At 41.6% G+C, this 23,777-nt stretch overlaps 1 protein-coding gene across 2 annotated transcripts in view; it reads right to left on the bottom strand.

The window, feature by feature from the left end:
• Positions 1 to 23,777, bottom strand: part of LOC127658746 (contactin-associated protein-like 5) — a 129,758-nt gene that overhangs the window by 9,142 nt on the left and 96,839 nt on the right. Inside the window, exons 17-21 of one of the 2 annotated variants that reach the window (XM_052148222.1) lie at positions 19,528 to 19,752; positions 17,846 to 17,979; positions 15,817 to 15,901; positions 10,248 to 10,451; positions 2,543 to 2,617 (exon numbers count right to left, since the gene is read on the bottom strand). In XM_052148222.1, coding sequence (XP_052004182.1) covers positions 2,543 to 2,617; positions 10,248 to 10,451; positions 15,817 to 15,901; positions 17,846 to 17,979; positions 19,528 to 19,752 — 723 coding nt within the window. The remainder of the gene's footprint in view (positions 1 to 2,542; positions 2,618 to 10,247; positions 10,452 to 15,816; positions 15,902 to 17,845; positions 17,980 to 19,527; positions 19,753 to 23,777) is intronic. The other variant, XM_052148223.1, reaches the window with a different exon arrangement.

Genomic DNA, 23,777 nt, shown 5'->3' with positions numbered 1-23,777 from the left:
TGAATACCACTGAAACGAGACGGGAGCCGTGTGAATTGAATCGCGTAGTCGAGTCGAATGGTCCTGACCAACCAACGTGACTGGTTGGACAGCGAAAGCCACACGTCCAGACTCTGTGTGAGGGACACTAGTAGGACGATCGCTTTTGATGTACCAGGCGAGGCTTCGCGGCGGGGGGGCAGGTAATAGCGCGTCGGGAGGCAGAAGAGCTAGAGAAAAGTGCTGAGAAAAGACTCAAAGCACTTACCTACCTCCGCGCACCCTGCAGGGAGCGGGTTAGAGAATGAGGTCCTGGAAAGGTGTCTTTGGAACTCGGCAGTGCTGGCCTGCCGGGGCTGAGCAGTCGCAGGTCCGGATGCATGTGACTGTGTCCGGGGAGCCGGGACTGTAGGATTTTGGAACCGGCTGTATGACCCAGGAAGTGGGGAAATCGCTCTTTTATTAACAGTGTGGAAAAACAAGGATTTTCCTGCCAGCCCTCCACCGGGTCTCGGCGCCGCCCCAGCACGGTCCACACCCTGTCTGCCCGCCAAAGGCATCCCCCTGTTTCCAAGCAACAGACAGTTCCGCCTCAACCTGGGCCCTGCTCTCAGCACCAGCGTCGAGCAACTAGCAGGCGCGCATGCCCCCCTTCTCCAGGACTTCCTCTAGGACCCGGATGGCTCCTAAGCACTCCTGAGATGGAAGACCCAGTACCTGGATAGTAAGGAAGAGGGCGGGAAGGGCCATGGAAGATTCTGAGGGCAGAGCCATGTGAGACTCTGAGGGTGGAGCTGAGGGAGGCTCAATGAAGGCAGCCAGAGACGAGGGAGGCTCAATGAAGGCAGGCGGAGCCAGAAGATACCTGAGGGGTGGAGCCAAGGAAGGCATAGCCAGTAGCCAATGAAGGCAGAGCCATGAGCAGCTCGAGAGGTGGAGCCATGAATGGTGGAGACACTGGAGGCTCGAGGAGTAGAGCCATGGAAGGCAGAGCCATTAGAGGCACAAGGGGTGGAGCCAGGGAAGACGGAGCCATGCAATGTCTGAGGATGGAGCCAAAGAAGATGTTTGAAGAGCGGAGCCAGGAAAGCAGTGGAACGCTCGATGGACGATGTCGTGGAAGGCTCGAGTGGCGGAGCTGTTGGAGGCTCGAGGGAGGAGGTCATGGAAGGCGGAGCCTTTGGAGGCTTGAGGGGCGTAGAACATGGAAGGCTTGGAGCAAGGAGTTGTGAAAGACTTGGAGCAAGGAGCGGTGGAAGACTTGGAGCAAGGAGCCATGGAAGGCTTGGATGAAAGAGCCATGGAAGTGAGTGAGAGCGGGGTTCTTATGCAGTCCTTGATTAGACTCTGATGAAGTGTAGGTGCGTGTGATCAACTCAGGGGAGAGTGAGCGCTGTGTGGAGTAAGGGAGAGGGAGCAAAGTGTTGTGTGAGAGAGGGAGTCCGGTGGATCCGTGACAGTGGTCACCTCTGAATATGGCTTCAGTAAACAAATTGGAAAACATTTTGGACCATCCATGACTACATACATGGGTCCCTGGAAACAGTGAAGCACTATTTATTCACTTGTCAATCAGCAACTGCTTTAATACTGGTGTTTTAAACTGCCAGTTATGTGCTGGTATGAAAGAAAATAACAATCCATTTAAGGGAAAAAAAAAATAAAACTGGAAAAGTCCAGACATGTCACACACAACACTCCATGGATCTTCTCCAGTTTGCCCGACATTAACATGCAATGACACAAATAATGTAAAGCATGCACATCTGATGTACAGATCCCTGGACTGGAAAACATCCATTTGGACCATCCATGACTACATACAGTTAGTGCGGTCTACTTGTGATCGGATCACCCAAGACAGATGGGAATGGAATCTCTGTCCTTCTCGGTGCATGGAACACAGTCACTGCCTCCAGATATGTGCTGGTAATTAGATTTACTTTGTGGATAATATCATGAAAACTACCAGGTAGTGTAGCTTCATTATTCATAATTTAAGGAAAGTTGGACCATTCTTTTTACTGGCTTATTTCTGATTTAAATTTAAACTAGTGATCGTATCAGCCAGCCGTTACAATCAACCTCTTCTGGGTGCCCCTTTTTTTCCCTTATCATAGTTACGCATGTTAACACTTCAAAGGCAACTTCTCATGACAAACATTATTCAACTGACGTCTGTGATGTACAATGTGCCAGAGTAGCTATAGTGGTTTGGTTAAACACTGAAGAAAGTTCTGAAGAAATCAGGAGCAATATTTGAATAGGCTCATCCCACATTCGACAAATTCACTTCCTCCTTTAATGGAAAATGTATGTCGTCAACACATAACTAACCGAGAACTATCCCCTATGACAGATTCAAATGAGATTTCATTACCATAAATTACTGCATACAACAAATTACCAAAGCCATAAGCCACAAAGTCATAACACCTTTCTGAAATAGAAAGAGCAAAAAGGAAAAATGGACAAACAAGATGTGTGATAGTGAGAGCTCATTTAATACTTCACTGACTGCTACAAATGAAACAGTAAAGCAGACAGAGGTGGTAAAACAAACCTCCGATTACAGCTGAATCAGGCTGGCTGTCATCTTCACGATGCTTGTTATCTTTTCCCTCCTCCTCTCCTTGATCTACAAGACAGTGGCAAATGAATCACACAGAAATACGCCACATATTTAACTGTTTTAGAAATAAAGAGATATTGTAAGTTTTCTCTGAAAGTAATTGCATCAATGGTGCATGATGCAGTTGTTAAATATTGGCAAAATGTCTGGTCATTGTCCTTTTACTGAATTTTGACTGAATTGTGTGACATGATTTCTTACATCAATATACAGTATCTCATCGCTATCATTTTGTGACCATATGGTGAAAGTTGCAAAATGTTTGCATTCAAGTAATTTCTGTGGCTAAGTATTTTAATCTCATTTATGGGATGGATTAGCAATGGATGTGTAAAATTTAAAACATTTCCCTCAATCTGAACCTTCTCATGATGCATGATGGCATTTAAGTGCCATGGGGAAAACAATTTAAATCTAAGATTTAGAGAATAAAGTTAAAATTTTGAAAATAGAGTCATAGCATTACAATATTAAAGTCATAATATTTTGAGAATAAAGCCAAAATTACAAGAAACAGCGTGTCATTATCACAACGATCGAATGCCAGGCCAGCAGCTTCATCAATGCAAGAAATGGATGTGAATTATTTAGTTAAATCATACTTTTGTTTAAGATTTAGCCACATATCCTTTGTCATCTTTTCAGCACAAACTTAATATTGGGATTCAGACACTACAGCCAGAGCCAGCCCAAGGCATAAGCGAACTAAGCGGCTGCTTAGGGCCCCGGCGGCCACCAGGGGGCCCCCAAGAGCACTTTTTTTTTTTTTTTTTTGATTATACTGTCAATGGACAATGGTAATTATACAAAAACGCAATATTATGTTAACGGGCTGCAGGAAGCAAGCACATTCAGACAGCAAAACAGCAATGTCACAAAAAAGGACATATCCTCTGGTGCAAAGAAAAGGAAAAAGAAGAAAACAGAGGAAGAGAAAAAAACAGCACGATAAAGGTATGTTAAGTAGCTAGGCTAAGTTATGAGCTAACATTAGCTGGCTAGTTAGTTAACATAGTGTATGTAGCATATATTCTTTTTTAGGAAAGTTTGATTAATCATCCGTAAATAGCCTTGACATCTTAATATATTATTAGTATAACATATTACTTAGCAAGTTTTAGATTAAAGTTTTTGTCTTCTGTGTAAAAATAACTTTCCTGGGTATATATTTTTGTAATAAAAAATAAGCTTCTGTTCCATAAACTTTGTACTGATAACTTAACATTATTTACATTAGTCTACCATTTTGGGGTCTTTGCTATTATATTCCAATATCATTATGCCTCAATTAGCAAGTTATAGATTAAGAGTTGTTGTTTTAGGAGTACAGATGGCTTGCTGCTGTGTATAATAATTTGTGTTGAGAAAATAACATATTTTGTCAAATATTCTGTCAAATAAGTACTCTTATGAAACTTCCCTAGGAGCACTGTTGAAATATTTTGGATGTGGGGCACAACCAACGCCACCTGCCCCAAGTTCCAGTGCTACAGCTGATGATGATTTTTCAACAAACCCAGATCATTATATTTATATGGATAAACCATGCCTTTGTTTTTGACAGAGAGTTGCATTACCTTCTAATATGACATCTAACATGGCTAACTTTTATTATTATTTTCATCTTTCATCAGGTCCATCCTCTGCATGCGAGGAGCACTTCCCAGCACGTGCATGTTGTCATCTATCCTGTCAGACTCAGAAAGGACTGATCTGGTAAGCAGAGTGCCACTGCCTATAAAGGAAAACTTCACATTCCCTGAAAAACCTAATGGCTGAAGCTTCCACTACCACTACACCTACAGAAAGTTAATTAATGAGGAAACAATGTAAGTGGAGCTGCTCACTTATTCAAAAAGTAATGATACTGTCTACAGCTTCTGCTGCAAATTGTTCTCTAGGAAGTACACAAAACTGGTAACAGAGGATCAACAGGATTGGGTAAATATAGGTGTGCTACTGTTACATTTAAAACTGTAGAAGGGTAAAATTATGCCAGGCAGACATTGGTATGTTGTAAGCAACACAGCTACAACTAATCAAATTGATAAGGGGTGTGTTAGATTTATAGTGTGCGAATACTCAAGCATTGACAATATTCAATCATATTGGCGGCACCGAGGGGCCCCCAAATCAAATTCTGCTTAGGGCCCCATAAAGGCTTGGGCCGGCCCTGACTACAGCAGTTATGTAGGAATTGAATTTATTCAGGAGAAATAACCAGACAGACATTTGCGCAGTCCCACTCGGTGTGGTTGATGCTTTGGCTGGGTTTCCTGAAACTCTAAGTTGAACATTAGAAGCACTTAAATTGTACTTTCTACAGCATGTTTCCCAAAAGTAGCATGTAAAATCACTCCTAAATTAACTATGAACTACGGAGAGCTATGAACCACTCTTAAGTCCATAAATTACTACACATATTGTTCTTGCATCTTTCACAGTTCATCAGATACAAAGGGACATTTAATAAATTATATAAAAATATTTTTTGATAATTAGAAAGCCATTGGACATGGTTTCAGAGGATAAAAAAATCACATTGAAATCAACAGGCAGTCTCCACAGTCTGCATGCGATGTGATAGGACAAAATTAGGTCTAAAGATAGATCGAAGTTACATGAAACATAATTGTCACGTTCCCCTGTTGTCTGCCCCTGTGTTCTGTGTCTCACCAGTCTATTGTTTAGAACTACATTTCCCACAATCCACCTGCCGTCATCAGTGCCATTTTGTGTCATTGTTCACACCTGTTTATCATTTGTAATCATCCTGTCCTTGTGTATTTATACCCTGGTTTTTTGTTCTGTCTTTGTCAATCGTTGAATGTTGTTAGCCCGGTGTGTGTTCCCTGCCTGTGTTTTCTGTGTTTTCTGTGTTTTCTGTGTTTTCTGTGTTTTCTGTGTTTTCTGTGTTATGTTTATTTCCCCATTGAGGGTTTTCCTTTGTGTTTTTGTGTTTCAATAAAGTAAAGCTTGCACTTAGATCTGCTCTCCTCGTCTGCCTTCGCTGTCTGCATTCGTAACAGAACGAAAGACCATCAAATGGATCTAGCAGCTTACCTCATGGAACTGACCCAGGCGGGGTTGACCATCCGCGAGTTCTCCCACTTCTTTTCCGCTGTTGCCCTCCACACCGGCTTCGACGACGCATCCCTAAAGACCATCTACCAGCTCGGGCTACCAACATACCAGCTGAGGGAATTGCCGAACTCCGGAGACCTCACGTGGAGGGAATATGTGAGTTTAGTCTTGGGAGAACTCGCTACCGGGGAACCACCTCTCTCGATCCCGGTTTCCGCCTCTGGGCTTTCCGTGCCTTCCACGGCCAACGAGCCAGCGTTGCCAGCTTCGTCCGCCCGGCGGAGGAGGAGAAGAGGAAAGACTTCTGCTCCCCAGTCTCCGCCTGCCACGGCCAGCGAGCCAGAGCCCACGCCTGCCACGGCCAGCGAGCCAGAGCCCACGCCTGCCACGGCCAGCGAGCCAGAGCCCACGCCTGCCATGGCCAGCGAGCCAGTAGCCTCCGACGTCAGTGAGCCAGCGCCAGTAGCCTCCGACGTCAGTGAGCCAGCGCCAGTAGCCTCCGACGTCAGTGATCCAGCGCCTGTAGCCTCCGACGTCAGTGATCCAGCGCCTGTAGCCTCCGACGTCAGTGATCCAGCGCCTGTAGCCTCCGACGTCAGTGAGCCAGCGCCAGTAGCCTCCGACGTCAGTGAGCCAGCGCCTGTCATCTCAGACGTCAGTGATCCAGCGCCTGTAGCCTCCGACGTCAGTGATCCAGCGCCTGTAGCCTCCGACGTCAGTGAGCCAGCGCCTGTAGCCTCCGACGTCAGTGAGCCAGCGCCTGTAGCCTCCGACGTCAGTGAGCCAACGCCTGTAGCCTCCGACGTCAGTGAGCCAGCGCCTGTAGCCTCGACCGCTCCTGAGCCAGCGCCTGTAGCCTCGACCATCCCTGAGCCAGCGCCTGTGGTCTTGTCCGTCCCAGTAGCCATGACCGTCCAAGAGCCAGCGCCAGTAGCCATGACCGTCCAAGAGCCAGCGCCAGTAGCCATGACCGTCCAAAAGCCAGCGCCAGTGGTCGTGCCCGTCCAAGAGTCAGCTCCTCCTGAGCCTCCCGAGCTTTCCAGAGCTCCGCCCTCCGAGCTTTCCAGAGCTCCACCTTCCGAGCTTTCCAGAGCTCCGCCCTCCGAACTTTCCAGAGCTCTGCCTCCCGAGCTACCCGAGCTTTCCAGAGCTCCGCCCTCCGAGCTTACCAGAGCTCCGCCTCCCGAGCTTCCTAGAGCTCCGCCTTCCGAGCCTCCCGAGCTTTCCAGAGCTCCGCCTTCCGAGCTTTCCAGAGCTCCGCCTTCCGATCTTCCTAGAGCTCCGCCTTCCGAGCTTCCCGAGCTTTCCAGAGCTCCGCCTTCCGAGCTTTCCAGAGCTCCGCCTTCCGAGCTTCCAAGAGCTCCGCCTTCCGAGCTTCCAAGAGCTCCGCCTTCCGAGCCTCCCGAGCTTTCCAGAGCTCCGCCTTTCAAGCTTTCCAGTGCTCCGCCTCTCAAGCCTCTCGAGACTTCCAGGGCTCTGCCTCTCAAGCCTTTCAGGGCTCCGCCTCTCGAGCCTCCCAGGGCTCTGCCTCTCAAGCTTCTCGAGCCTTTCAGAACTCCGCCTCTCGAGCCTCCCAGGGCTCCGCCTCTCAAGTCACTCGAGTCTTCTAGGGCTCTGCCTCTCAAGCCTCTCGAGCCTTCCAGGGCTCCGCCTCTCAAGCCTCTCGAGCCTTCCAGGGCTCCGCCTCCAGAGCCTCCCGAGTCTTCCACGGCCCTTCTCCCTGAGCCTCTTATGGCTCCACCTCCAGAGCCTCCTACGGCTCTGCCTCCCGTGCCTCCTACGGCTCTGCTCCCAGAGACTCCAGAGCTTTCTAGGGCTCCGCCTCTCGAGCCTCCTACGGCTCCGCCTCTCGAGCCTCCTACGGCTCTGCTCCCAGAGACTTCAGAGCCTTCTAGAGCTCCGCCTCCCGAGCCTCCTATGGCTCCGCCTCCAGAGACTCCCGAGCTTTCTAGGACTCCGCCTCTAGAGCGTCCTACGGCTCTGCCTCCTGAGCCTCCCTCAGCTCCGCCTCCAAAACCTCACGAGCCTCCTACGGCTCCGCCTCCCGAGCCTCCTACGGCTCCGCCTCCATAGCCTCCTACGGCTCCGCCCCCAGAGCCTCCTGATCCTCCTACGGCTCCGCCTCCCGAGCCTCCTACGGCTCCGCCTCCCGAGCCTCCTACGGCTCTGCCTCCCGAGCCTCCTACGGCTCCGCCCCAAGGCCTCCTGAGCCTCCTACGGCTCCACCTCCTGAGCCTCCAGAACGTCCCACAGCTCCGCCTCCCGAGCCTCCTACGGCTCCGCCTCCAGAACCTCCCGAGCCTCTTACGGCTCCGCCCCAGAGCCTCCCGAGCCTCCTATGGCTCCGCCTCCAGAGCCTCCTACAGCTCCACCCCAAAGCCTCCTGAGCCTTCCTCAGTTCCGTCTCCTGAGCCTTCCTCAGCTCCGTCCTCAGAGCCTTCCAGGCCTCCTGACCCGGCCCCTGTCCTGTGGCCTCCTCCCAGGGCCCCTGACCCAGTTCCCGTCCTGTGGCCTCCTCCCAGGCCTTTTGACCCGGCCCCTATCCTGTGGCCTCCTCCCAGGCCTCCTGACCCGACCCCTATCCTGTGGCCTCCTCCCAGGCCCCCTGACCCAGTTCCCGTCCTGTGGCCTCCTCCCGGGCCTCCTGACCCGGCCCCTGTCCTGTGGCCTCCTCCCGGGCCCCCTGACCCAGTCCCTGTCCTGTGGCCTCCTCCCAGGCCTCCTGAACCTGCCCCTGTCCGGTGGCCTTCTCCCCGGTCCCCCAGACCTATCCTTGCCCTGTGGCCAGCCCCCAGACCACCTGAACCTGTCCTTGTCCTGTGGTCAGCTCCCAGGCCTCCTGAACATACCCTTGCCCTGTGGCCAGCTCCCAGACCACCTGAACCTGTCCTTGCCCTCTGTGCCCCCTTGGACTTCCTGCCTGCCCTCTGTGCCCCCTGGACCTCTTGTCTGCCCCTTGTTGCCCCCTGGACTGCCTATCTGACCCTCTTTGCCCTCCAGACTGCCTATCTGCCCCTCTTTGCCCCCTTGGTCTCTCTGCCCACCACAAGCTCCCCCCTCTCTCCTTGGATGATTTTTTTGCCTTTTTTCAGAGCAGCGTCTGGCAGCCACTCCTTTGAGGGGGGGGCTATGTCACGTTCCCCTGTTGTCTGCCCCTGTGTTCTGTGTCTCACCAGTCTATTGTTTAGAACTACATTTCCCACAATCCACCTGCCGTCATCACTGCCATTTTGTGTCATTGTTCACACCTGTTTATCATTTGTAATCATCCTGTCCTTGTGTATTTATACCCTGGTTTTTTGTTCTGTCTTTGTCAATCGTTGAATGTTGTTAGCCCGGTGTGTGTTCCCTGCCTGTGTTTTCTGTGTTATGTTTATTTCCCCATTGAGGGTTTTCCTTTGCGTTTTTGTGTTTCAATAAAGTAAAGCTTGCACTTAGATCCGCTCTCCTCGTCTGCCTTCGCTGTCTGCATTCGTAACAATAATAGAGTATAATGTTTTATTGGCCTTTTTTGATAAGAATAATTTGTTCTTATTGAACAGATTTGCTTAGAAGACATATGTGAGTAATGTGGCCCTGCAGTTTAAAATTTAAATAGGCCAAAATAAATAGTTAAAATGTGGTAACAAAGGAGATTAGGGTGAGAGTCTGCAATGAGCGATAAATTCTTTCTCTTCCTCCTCCTTCACCTCTTCTTCCTCCAATGGATGATTGAAATAGTCCTTGTCTGTGTACATATTAGTCACAAATTTCATGCTGCATAATGGCAGGAAAGCTACAAGTGCACAGTAGTGCTGAATGATATGAAAGAAAGTTATTGATTGTATTTTTTTAAATAATATATATTGCCATTACGTCTTCAACCCCCATTTTACGTGTTACTTAGATAACAATGCTTTTAGTAAAATTGCTGTAGTAAGTAAAATTTAAGTGCTACTAACATTCAATTTAGAGCTTCCAGAAACCCAGACCAAGCATCACCCACGCCGAGCAGGACTGTGCGAAATCCGCTTCTGAAAGTCTGGTTCTTTCTCCTGAATAAATTGAATTCCTACATAACTGCTGCATTGTCTGGATCCTAATAATAAATTTGTGCTGATGTGCCAAAAAATGACAAAGGATTTCTTTGTTACTAAGTCCTAAACTATAGTATGATTTAACTGAATCATCCACATCCGTTTCTTGCATTGATGAAGCTGCTGGCTCTGTGTTCTATCGTTGTGATAATGACATGCTGTTTCTCATAATTTTGGCTTTATTCACAAAATATTATGACTTTATTTATACTATGACTTTATTCTCGAAATTTTTACTTCATTCTCAAAATATTTCAAATTTTAATCTGGTAATTTTGACTTTATTCTCAAAATATTAAGATTTAACTCTCAAAAATCTTCCCCATGGCAATTTTACCATGGGATGTGCTTAAGGTGCCTCATCACCACCAAAAATTATGCTTAGATTCACACTTTTGATTGCAGTGAAATCCTACATATTCAGTTCTCAAACATCACTGTATTTAAAAAGTTTCTATTAATTTCAAAGAGCTTACCGAAGCGAGATACAGAAGTTGAAAGGTCAGCTAATGCTGCACAATTCGACTCCACTAAACGTCCTTGTATGCTGACCAATGAGCTACCTCGGTTCAATAATGCTGCCTTAAGTGGAGCAACATGGTTAAACTGGACAGATGAGAAGCAGCCAATGAAACCTTTGTATCCAGCATGAGCTACCTCATCATCCATTACATCACTTCCTGTTTAGAATAATGCAAAGAGAAAGAATGTATATATTTAATATATATAAAAAAATTCTATAAATATTTGATTATTCATCAAAAACACTGCACATCCATTCAAACCCATCAAGAACCTTGAGAGGCACTGAAAAACAATTGTGCTATTTAGAATAGAACTTGAGGAATGTGCACAGTAACACATGCACATTTAATTGTGGTGATTTCAGTGTATAACTGTAACATTTACCTTGTCTCGTTTTTGCCCTTACCTCTTCTTTGCCCATTTTGTCCCTTTTCGTCTTCCGTAAGTTTTACTTTTGTCCTTTGTTTAGCTCCACAGTCCCCTTGTTAGCGTTCATGTTCTCTGTTATTAGTTTCACCTGCACCCGCCCCCTCTGGCTCTCGCGCTCGCTCACAATCACCAGAGTATTAGTTTCACCCGCACTCGTTCCAATCACTAGATTATTAGTCTCACCTGCACTGTTCGTTTTCCCCTATATATACGCTGCCCTTTCGCTTCACTCTTGTTGGTTATTGTTTAGTTACCCCTTCGCTTTGCCAGCTCTAGTTTTTCGCTAGCCCCCTTTTTCTACCACTCGCTTGTTTCGTCTCTTTGTACACTGATTCCCCGGCTTCGACCTAACGCTCCCCTTGTCTACGCTTCTTTGGATTTGCCCCTTTGTCATCTACTGATTTCCCGGCTTCGACCTTACGCTCCCCTCGACTACTCTTCTCTGGATTTGCCCTTTTGTACTGTTGCCTGCTTTTCAGAGGTGGGAGTAAGTCACTAAATGCAAGTCTCAAGTCAAGTCCAAGTCTTAACATTGCAAGTCAAAGTCAAGTCAAGTCATTCTGTTGTAAGGGTCAAGTCAAGTCAAGTCAGGTCATTCTGTTGTAAGGGTCAAGTCAAAGTCAAGTCAAGTCATTCTGTTGTAAGGGTCAAGTCAAGTCAAGTCAAGTCGCAACTTAGTCATCAAGTCATACCAAGTCACACACAGGCTAGTTTTACACGTTTTTTAACTCTGGGACTTTTATTACTTATTTAGACACAGAGGGCTGATGGGTTACAAAAATAAATAAATTAACTTGTGTAATAAATAAAATATCATTAAGAAGCACTTTAAATGCTCTAAAATAAAAATAAATCAAATGAACACAAGTAAACAAGAATTAATAAAACTTTTCCCATCTTGTGCTAGCCCTACATATAGTTATTTTGCTGTGATGTCCCCTATGAAAGTGTAAACTAAACAAAAACATTAAAAGTTTCAATTTAATCCAATTAGGCCAACGTGAACACGCTTAAAAAGAACTAAGAACGAGAGAACATAGTAAGTAACATTACTATGTATATATATGTTGTGGAGTTATCCACAAACTAACTATTATGATCATGTTACATATTTATGTATTTGTCTCTGATGTACGGTTAATATCTCCATAAATACTGGGGCATGACCTGATAGTTTTTTTTTTTTACATTATTAAAGGTATTAGAAAACTAATGAAAAGCCCTAGAGTAACATGATCATAATAGTTAGTTTGTGGATAACTCTTAAAACATTGTTGGGTTCATCACCTTTTTACAAATACATATTTATGTATTTGTCCATAACAAGTTTAACCCTTGACCACTTCAATGTTAAACTATGATGTTTGGACAGTTTAAAATAACGTCAATGTGAAGGCAAATTACAGTGAATTGCATTTGCAAAAAATCAAACTGGACAAAACTTTATCGCTCATTTGTGAGCGATGGGGTCGCATTATCACTCCCCCATGGCTGAATACACGTTCAACTGGTGCACTAGATGCTGGAATTGCCATAAGCCTGGTAGTCACCTTAAATAAAGAGGGCAATGCATTCCTATTTATAGACCAAAACTGAAGAGCATTCTGTCCATCACAAATGTCAAGGTAGTGGTCAAGCTGGATAAGCGGACTAGAGCACGAATTGGTTTTCTGTTTCTTGCGGTAACCTGTGAAAAGTCCAGATTGATGCCCTGCCTCTGGCTCTCCAACTTGGACTTCAGGGTTACTGGTGGAAGCTGGAGATGGCGTGGTCTTGTGTGCCTCTTCGATAATCAGGTCTGAAAAACACAGAACATTTATTGCAAAATGTTGAAGATATGTATGGATTATAAGTTATAGTTACTGAGTTACAGACATGACCTCTACACTAAAATAATTTATAGACCAATTTGTGTTATATTTCAAATTGAACAATATTTAATTACAAACCTACCTTTAATCATTGTAGACACTACCTCCTTGGTCTGATCAGGAGCCAAGACATCATGCATTAACCACATGGTGCCAAAGGAGGGGTCAAGTAATGCAGCTTTCAGGTAGAGAGGGTCTGAGAAGGGAAGGGTTGCCGCATCATGCTCACCATCTTCCATCCTTACATTTACAAAGATCCCCTTGAATCTTCTTTTAAGGGAGGCCTGTAGGCTATGAATAAAGCCACCCAAGTAGCACACTTTGTCTTTTTCATTCTCTAAATGGTGATTTAATGAGAGAACACATGGAGCCACTGCACTGATTGTCACTACTTTTTCTCCCTGGGTAAGATCAGTGGCCTCTGCAAAGGGCTGTAAGATGCGGACAAGTTCTTGTAACTGGCTCCACTCTCGTGATGTGAAGATCAGTTCTTTATAGCCAACATTTGAAAGAAGTACACCCAGTCTTTGGTTTTCACATGCAAGGATTGCTTTTAACTGTCTCAGGGTGGAATTCCAGCGAGTAGTCACTGAAGCTGGGATTCCATGTTGACCGAACTCCGACTCAAAGTTCTCTTTGAAAGAAGAACTGGTGTGGAGCAATGAGCTCAATTTTGAGGACTTTGACAAACTGGCACTTGCAACTTTTGTGTCTTTAAGGCCATCCCCTATGACCAACTGCAAGGTATGAGCAAAACACTGGAGTCTGGTTTGTGATTTCAAAGTTCTATCCATCATCTCTTGCTCCTCTACAGACACATCATTCCACATCTCTGCGTCATCAAGACTATCCTCCACCTCCTCCTCTGGTCCTGGAAAGCAGACAGTGAAGGCTTTCTTCATGTTGGCCGCATTATCGCATATCACATGTGAAATCTTCTTCTTGATGTGATACTCATCACATATTTGTTGAAATTTTTCACATATGTTTTCACCAGTGTGTGATCCTTTGAACCGGTCACATGCTAACAAGTTTGACTGTAGCTTCAGATTGACATTTTCAATGTCGAGTCAGTGTGCTGTGACCCGTAAAAAGCCCCTCATTTTACGGTCAGACCAAATGTCAACGGTCACTGACACATTGTCTATTCTGGACAGTTCCGCTTTTAATTTAAGCTTCCTTTGGCTGACCAGATCTTCAAGTTTTGAGGTCATTGTGCGTCTACAAACAGGAGTGTATTTACTGTCCACAATCGACAAAAAGTGATGAAAGTTTTTATTGTCAATTATTGACAATGGAAGATTGCAGTTTATGATCAGGTCTGATAGTATTGAGTGTGTTATTGCTTTTTGCTGAGGATGACTACTGCTGTAGAGTGGAAAAGTGCGCTGGTCAAAGAACTGCAAGATCCGAGGCTGCGTTGAGTCCATCTCAATTTTGGCCTTGAGGTACTCTTCATATCTAAAAGAAAAGAAAAGCACCTATTACTTTATGTAATAGACACATTTTAAACATTAGGCTAGAGTAATTATAAACATAATCTTAAAAAAAAAAAGATATTACATTTTAAATTAGTACTGTATGCCAAAGTTTGTATGTTCTTACTCTAAATATCCAGGTGATTTGATCCCATAACACAAAATATTATATGGAAATTTTAAGAAAACAAATCTAATCATTTAATGATTTAAACCCGACTATTGTTTAATACGTGGGTCGTTATAACTGACTTTCTCAACTACTTTCTATATTACTTTCTCCTGCCCGCAACATTTATTTTTTGTCCCGCTCCCGCCCGCAAAAATACTTTTTTTCTGTACCTCCAAATACTTTCAAGTTAACCTACGTGTCGCCACCACACACATCAGCATAGATGCTCCTGATAAATTATTTGTTATTAAAGCATTAACACACAAACCACTGTTATAACATAAAAGCAAGCAGGCTACTGTGTGCATGGTTTGGCATGACTTGATAATTCCTAAAAAGCTGACATCAGTTCATCGCGATCTCACACATCTCTGTTATTACCAATGAAGCTTTCATAATATATCCACTTTGTTTGTTATAATTAGAGGATTTGCCAGCATACAGAATTCAGCACTGAACAAAAAGTCTGTTTTGAGCGGTGAGGGAAGTCTATCGTAAATGCTTCTGATTGGCCATTGCGTTCAAGAAATCAACACATATTTCAGTGATTGGCTACATCGCTCAACGCTGCAAACATGTTATTTTATTCTCCCTCAACCCGCACACACAGAGTGAGTGGAATACCGCCCGCGCTCACTCTTAAAACGTCATCACCCAGTTACTGTAAAAAAAAAAAAACATGCTACCTTTGAAGAAACCCCAATAAATGTTATTTTAAGGCATTTTAAGACTTAAATTTTTTTTTAAAATATACATATTGAGCACTTTAATTTACACATTAATTGGTTGTGGTGGTTAACCTGCAATTTAATTTACACTTAAGTTGGAAGTAGATAGATACCACAGAAAACCTCGTGCTTGAAAACTAGCAAAACCACTTACTTCTCGCTGTGCAACTTGAAGTGACGAATGAAATTTGAAGTTGTGGCCGATGAATCACTTATCTTGGCACTGCAGATATTACACACAGCCGTTCTTTTCTCGCGTAATCTCTAAACCCAAACTTTATTATCCTCGGGGCTGGAGCTGGTGTTGTTGTTGCTGCGTCCATGTTGTCCGCGGAGGGATCAGCTGTTTTGGCAGGCGGCAAGCGGCTTCCAGATAGCGTCTAGCGGTTTACGCATGCGTATAAAGAACAGTAGCTTGGGTTCGCCGACTTATTGGAAAATATATAGTTCATTCTTAAATATATAAAAAAATCACAATAATTGAAAAACATTTTTTTCCACAAGTCATTTCAAGTAAATAGGCACAAGTCCGAGTCAAGTCTAAAGTCACAAGGAGCAAGTCTAAAGTCAAGTCGAGTCTTTTCAGAGATCTAGTCAAGTAAGTCTCAAGTCCAGAAAATTGCGACTCGAGTCTGACTCGAGTCAAGTCATATGACTCGAGTCTCCCACCTCTGCTGCTTTTTGAATAAAGCTGTTTTACCCCGACATTGTGACTGTCTCAACTTGTGTTCGCTACAATAACATCAAGTATGTGGATATTCTGTATATATATTACAAATAATCACAAACTTGTCTATTGCAAAGGACTGAATAAGACTAAAAATATAAATTAGATCCATTACCTGTCACTTTTCCCAAGGACAGTGACTTCATAGAATAAAATGCTGCATCATATGATAGGGTGTACTTCTTATTTTCATGGTCAACCTGCGAAAAATGAATGGAAAGGAAAAAAGTACTGAAAACAGCCCTCTATATAAAGTATATTGTATATGTGTGTAACTGCATACTAAAAGTGTGGAAAATGTAAAAGAGATTTTTATTGCATTTGCTTTACTGTGGGATAATATATATATAAATTTGGATTAATGTACAGATTTTGCACTTATGGAAAATAATTGGTACTTTTTATTTACCAAAGTGACAATCAATTGATCACAATGTATAGTCAGGACATTAATAACGTGAAAAATTATTATTACAATTTAAAAACTTAAACTACTTCAAAGACTTCTCATTAAAAAATCCTCCATGTGCAGCAAATGACAGCTTTCCTTGGCATTCTAGATGTTATTTTATCCAGATACTAAGTTGACATTTCGCCCCATGCTTCATGTAGCACTTGACATAGATGTGGCTGTCTTGTCTGACATTTCTCATGAACCTTACAGTCTAGCTGATCCCACAAAAGCTCAATGGGGTTAAGATGTATAACACTTTTTTCCAATTATCTGTTGTCCAATGTCTGTTTTTCTTTGCCCACTTGAAACTTTTCTTATTCTTTTTCTGTTTCAAAAGTAGCTTTTTTGGGGGGGAAAATGGGGCCTGTCTAGATTTGATAAAAAAAATCTTTTTTTCAAATAGCGGTGCTGTTTTTTACAGCAGTCATTTCCTGACTATACTTTGTGATCACTTGAATGACACCTTGGTGAATTAAAGTACCAATTTCCTTCCGAAACAGCAACATCTGTACATTATTCCAAACATATCGGTTACTGATGTAACCTCCGTTCCCTGATGGAGGGAACGAGACGTTTTGTGTAACACACATTCAGGTTTCACACTGAGGAGCCGAGCCAAAGACCCGGCCATTTCAGCGGTTGGTTCAGTGTGGTGACAAGAGGGACACAATGTCTCGTTCCCTCCATCAGGGAATGGAGATTACATCAGTAACAGAGACGTTCCCTATCTGTCACTCACTTGACGTTGTGTCGATGAGTTGACACTAGAGATCCCAATGGAAAATGCCACAAGAGCTCAGTTTTCATTCACACAGTTAATTTTTAGAACCTATTCAACTTAAATATTATTATCATTTGTAAACAAATGATAATAATAATATATTATAATAGTTATATATAGTAATATATCTCAATCGTGCACCTTAACTTTTAAACCCTCACGCTATTATTTGGACATTCTGAACTGTCCAGGAAGTCCAATAAGTTTGTCTGTTTGTAGGCAAGTTCACAGTAGTTTAATTAGCTTCTTATTAAAATTCTGGTAATCAAAATAAATAAATCACCTCTGGTGCCATTATAAATACATATTATAAGTGAACCGAACTATTTAGCATCAACGTCTGAGATGTTGTTTGTGAGTAGCGCTCAAATATTGCGCACCGCTGTGAAGGCTAAACATAGTGTGTGTGTAAACAGAGCAGAGCCATTCAATAACGCACTGGAGCTGCGCGTGCATTTTATATATTTACTTATAAAACACAGCCTTTTGTGATTCACAGAGCTATGGCACGTCTTCAAATGGCTTTAAATAAACTACTTTATGAACTACTTTAATTATGAACTACTTTAATTATGTTTTTATGGTTCTTTTATGACATTTTTGGAGCTTGACAGGATGAACATGACTAACAAACAGTATCGGATTTGGATCGGGCTCGTTGGACCGATAAACGATAAAAGCTTCAGTATCAGAGCCGATACCAATCCAGGTATCAGATCGGTGCATCCCTAATATTTACACAAATGCTTTTCAACCAAAGCACAAAACTGGGAGCTCTCTTGCACAACATAAGTGCAGGTGTCACAAATCTCTTATGACTAGCATTTCAGTGTTACACACTTACGTACAGTATATTTGATGATTACACATCTGTAGTTTGTGTTTCATGTGTGTAATGAAATATAACACCTGAACAAACACGTCCTTTCCCTCCCGCTGGATATGAACTCTATGCAGCTGTCCATCTGACAGACCACTCAAAATGGGGCTAAACACATCCGGTCTTTTCTCCTTATGCAGTCGGTACCAGATCTGTAAACTCCCTGAGTGGACAGATCAATAGATTTAGCAGATTTGGCATAGGCTACACAAAGCTCCAGTCAGGGATGAATAATGTTGTCATAAGCATGCTGTAAAACATTGTAAAATTATTGTAATTATCCATTTGGTACTTAGATTGGTCAAGCAAATTTTAAAACACTGTAACTTTAGTCACAGTAAATTATGTAGGTTCCAATACAATTGCGCCTCACCATTCTAACAGAGCTCAAAGCATTTATATACAGACAATGCAGGACCGTAGAAGCTGCTCTAAAAGTTTCATATATATTAATTATCTGGCAGCCTTTAGCCCTTTTGCTCTGTATTAGATATGTCAATAGATACTTATTTATCTCTCCTACACAAATACAGTGCCAGATCCGGGGGACTAAAGAACTCTGCATTATGAGGGTGCAGGCCATTGCTGATATTCCCTCACAGTGTAAAGCAAAGTTGGTAGTGTTACATTTCAACACCTCCTGGCTTTCTCTGTGTGCCAAGGAATACTGCAGCAAACACTTCCCTTCAATAGTTGCAAAAAGCACATGTGATTGGACTTTTACTGTCTACTTGCTATTACTGTAGATACAGTGGCCCCAAAAATCATTTGAACACCTTTCAAAATGTATCATTGTCTTTGCATTTTGTAATAAATATCAAGCCAAATGGCATTTATTTAAAAGAAATATAGCACAAGCAAACTTTTCAGGCAAAACATAAAAAAGTACCCTGTTCCAAAAGTACCAAATGTGTTTGGACACTTTCTGGTAGTCAAACTTAGTGGAATTTAGTTCATCCATAATTCATGTAATAAAACACACCTGTTGTTACTTTGTCATGTGTGTGCCACTTGAGGGGATCTGACTCCATACATCCACTACAACAAAATTGAGACCAGTTGGTTAAAAGTAACTGGAATTATGGCTCAGAAAAATTTTGTTAATTCTGAGGAAAAACTAGTATAATTTGTTTGCAGTGGTAACTCATGGCACGTTTTGATGTCTAATGCAATGCAATTCATACAATGAAGTGTAGCTCAAGTGTCCAAAAGTGCCAATAAATTTTAAAGCCACTATGTACAGTATTTGTATGATATAAATCCATGCTGTGGTAAGGATACTGATCAAAGGAATTACTGATCTGGTGTTCCAGAAGAAAGGTGTGGAATTAAAGACATTGGTTATTCAAATCATATCATCAGGAGAATGCCTGATATAGTTTTGCTGATAATATGTTGTTAGCTGATTGTGATTTAGTGAAATTCTTTACACCTTTTAGTGATATATGTAGCTGTAAAACTGCTAGTTTTAAAATTAAATAAGCAGTCCAGGGGATAAAACATTGTCCTTGTGGCCTTCACCTAATTAGAGGGAGAGGAGACAATCAGGAAGCTATAACTTTTTTATGCTTCTTTAAATTTAATCTTGCAATATAATATTTCAGATAATTGGGGATGTGAATATACTGCTGCAATATACCTATTATAGGCATATAAACCAATGCCAGCCCATTTATTTTGACAATGATACACGTTTGCACAGCCGTCTCACCGTTCCGTGCTAAGATGACTGCCACATACTGCTGGCTGAGTGTGTTGATTGTGAGCAGCATGGCAGGGCTCTGGGTGGTTTGGAAACTGAGTGCCATGTTGTCTCTGGACTTGATAAACTTAGAGGGGACAGACATTACTGTGGCCGTCCTGTTCTGCATGACGGAGAATGGCTCCTGAAAGGTGTAGGTAACAGATGCACCTCTTTCAAAGGACATGGACACCTCTGTGGACACAAAGATAGATTTTTGTCACAACTATAAATCTAATAGCTTACGCTTGAGAGACATTTGGTTTCAGCAAGTTTTGAACAAAACACTTTGAACTTGGCATGGGACTGCATACACCCAATCAATGGATTTTACCAGAAATTAAGACAAATAATTTTATAAATAATAGAAGCTGTTATAACAATAAGAGAAAATGTGTTAAGAGAAACCTTGGATGATGTCTGAAAGGTAAAAAATCCTTGAAGTTTGAAAGCTATATACACTGAATACATACAGTATATATATATATACATACAGTATATATATATATATATATATATATATATATATATATATATATATATATATATATATATATATATATATATATATATATATATATATAAAGCGGTGTCCGATTAATTAATCACGATTAATCGAATTTAATCGCATATACAAATATTTGGTGAGAAAACCCATCACTTAACAATAATTCAATATGAAATGATAATACATAATTATATCAATATATAATTATACATAGTTATCTTTAAATATTTAAAAATTATATAATACAAAATATTCAGATAATTAAAATGCATTACATTCTTGTGGCAGAAGAGTTCATTACTGATAAGACAATACAAAAGTGGCTTTAGAATATAATGTATTGTTTACTACCATATTATTGAATATAAGTCAATCATTTGCATACAGTTCACAGTAATCCATTACACAAGTGAATTTGTCAATCAGTTCTAGATTTATTATGAGGGCTTGTTTAAGGACCCGTCAATTTACACCTGCATCAGACATTTTTTAATTTTTTTTTTTTTAATGCTTACAAAACTTTTACATCTAGAGCCAAGAGGTATATTAAAACAAACAACAACAAAAAGGAAAATAAATAAACAGTCTAAATAAAAATATCAAATTGTTTACATATTTCAATACACTTTATAGCTTTCTTGTTACTCAAATTGGAAATTGTTCTTAGATATTGCTGAACCTCTGAATTAAAAATTAATACTAATGGTTTATAACCACCATACTTACATTCATGAATACTAAACTTTGCCAACAAAAGCAGAAAATTAATAAAATAATATTCCTTATGAAGAGACATGTCATAGCTAAAAAACACAAATAAAACATTTTCAAAACAAAGTTGAAAGCTGGGAATAATATGATCTCTAACAATCTTGCAGAAATCAGACCAAAAACAAGTCGAGTAGGGACAACTCCACTCTACAACTCAAATGTTTCCGCCTGCAGACCACAAAATGTACGGAATATATCGACATCGCAATTAAATCTTGCTACAAGAAAATAATTAGTGGGGTAGTACTTATAAATAAGTTTGAAGGAAATTTCTTTGATTTTATTCGTGATTAAATATTTATGGGGTAATTTCCAAAATCTCAATCAAGCAGACATGCTTGTGTAGCGTTTCGGGTGTGTTGCATCATAAACATAAAATGTTTAGGTCACTGTGTCAAGTTAAATATAGTTTAATACTCAATCTTTAAACACATCTTGAGATCCCTTAGTTCGCATTTGCGCTCCTTCAAGTGTTTTGAACGTAACGCATGTCTGTGTTGTTCTGCCTACTGAAGTGTTTTCTTCCCTGTATTCTTCAAACTGTGTTTCTTCAAACTGCGCGTTGCTCATACAGCTGAAATTTCACTTACTGCCCTCTGGAGTAAACAGGTGGTACTACAAGCTTGCATTTCTCAGGAATCTTGAATCTTGACTCTGCTGCCCTGTGTCAGAGGTATTTATTTATTACTTTCTCTTTGCATTTTAGGTGAATAAATCAGCCCATTAGCACATCTCTTCCTGCTCTGTCGCTGCATGGCTTGAAGCTTCGACGATGTGCTTTTGTTTTGTTTCACTTTCGTTTGCTCCTGTTTGTTTTACTTGTTTAGCTTATGTTTCTGGTTTGTGTTCTGGAGCTGTGGTCGCTTAAATATTTTGATTGTTGGTTTCCTTTAGCTGGCTTTCAAGTTTATTTATTTTTTCATATATATTGTTTTGTTTGCTGCTGCTGCTATTATTTAGTTTTTAGATTGCTTGTGTGTTTTGGTGCTTTGCCGGCATTATTTTGTTATTTGTGTTGGTGGGCTGCTAATTGCACTCAGGTAGACTTTGGAGTTTGATATCCTCAGGTTTGGGAGTCTGTTTCTTTTTGTACTCTAATTTGATTTGTTTCCTGTAAATGATTTAATTAATATTGTGGGCATTATTAAAGCACTGTATCTAGTTCACAGCTCAGCATTATTTTGTATATTTGTTTCTTGACATATCCCAGCAACATGGTGCTGTTTGCCTTTATTGGCACTTTATTCCTGCTACACCACATTGTGTTTTTTTTTTTTTTTTTTTAAAGATTTTTGTATCTATTTGTTGTGATTTTTAATAAGACATATTCTTGGTATAAACATTCCAACGTTTCATTGTCTGTTTGAGAGAAATCAAACCTGTGTGTCCTTATTGGGTATTTACCTGGGTAATTAAACCGGGGTGGTGTAGTCGCTACTTGCTATGGAGGTAAACCACCTTAGAGGTGTATCATCTGAGAACTTTCTGAACCCCTTGATCCGCTCGTTATGCCACATATATATACAGTGTGTATATAGATTTTTTATTTTTTTTTCCCCAAATAGAGGACTTGTATCGCATTTATCAACAACGCTTATCATGTGTGTTGAGTTTTATTACAGTTCACACAATATATATTGGTACCTATAAGAAACCCCTAGAAGTCATGATGTTTGGTTGAAATGTAATTTTAGCAAAACGTGGTTAGTTCAAAAAGATAGTTCATGTTTTTTTTTCATTGGTGTATATGTCATTAAGCCTAGACGTGAAGCCAGAGCACATATGTGAGACATGAATTAGAGAGAGAACTGATGAGTGTGTGAGTAAATCGTAAACCGGATACATTTATTTAATTGCTATCAGAGTGATAGTAAGAGTTTCATCCAGCATCTCGCTGAGTATTCCTTTTTTTTGTGATTGTTTCATTTGTGTCTGTTCTACGAGGAAAGACATTAAACTCCTCTCATTTCTTTTCACTAACATGTGCGTGAGCACCAGACGAGTTAGTGCCAACTATAATCTCAATTCTGCAGAGTATTGTTTATAAGCAGCTGCAGTGTGGACTTTAATAGCTTGCTGCATTAATCATCATCGCTAACTGCGGTTATATAATTAAATTGTCGGAAATGCTGCCTGGAGGGAGATTCAAATAGTGCACTGAATCACTGTGAGGTTCAGGTCACCTCTGGCAGCGAGGGATCAGCGAGGCAGCAGCACGTCTGATAGCGCGTCAGACACAAAGACTGTTTAGCGATGAGTTTCCCTAATTCGGAGGACACTAGTGCTAAAAGGGAATTAAGGTACTCAATCTTTATTTTGCTTGGTTTTTTGGAGTAAAAGGGACAATTCCCTGTTTGTTTTGTGGCCGCAACGCACACTAGCAACCGTACAGGCCTGCAACAAGGGGGTGAGCGTGAGTGTGTGTGTGGGCTCACATGAGTTATTTCTCTTATTTTATTGTCACAAAGGTTTTTCATGTAAAAGTTAATTTTGAGATATATTTTCTATTTTCAGAGTGTTTATTGGATACTGCGTATATATGAAATATTCTTAAATACAAGTTATGACTAAGTATGTATAAAAGTATTATATATTAAGAGAATTTGCAGTTTATTTATTCATATAAGTTAAAATGTATAGTCTCAAACAGTTTAGTGAATAATTTAAAGTGTTAAGTCATATATATACACAAGTAGTGGTGTATTCAAATTCACATTTTATTTCATATTGGTGTGACTTACAGTATTTAGTGATTTAAGAGAGGATGCATATAATCAGCTGAGAGACACAAAATATCTGAACCCGAGTGCCCTCCCTAAAAGAACATCAGGCCAAACACCCCTGGGAGTGAAAAGAGTGCTACAGTGGTGTCTCGTACATTGCATTCCTCTTTTATGCTCTAGCTCTAATGAAAATGTAGAAACGAATTGATTTAATTTAA

Source organism: Xyrauchen texanus, chromosome 18 (assembly GCF_025860055.1).
Source record: "Xyrauchen texanus isolate HMW12.3.18 chromosome 18, RBS_HiC_50CHRs, whole genome shotgun sequence".
Classification (NCBI taxonomy): domain Eukaryota; kingdom Metazoa; phylum Chordata; class Actinopteri; order Cypriniformes; family Catostomidae; genus Xyrauchen; species Xyrauchen texanus.
The sequence above is the reverse complement of the archived record's forward strand: the minus strand, read 5'-3'. Positions and strand labels throughout refer to the sequence as shown.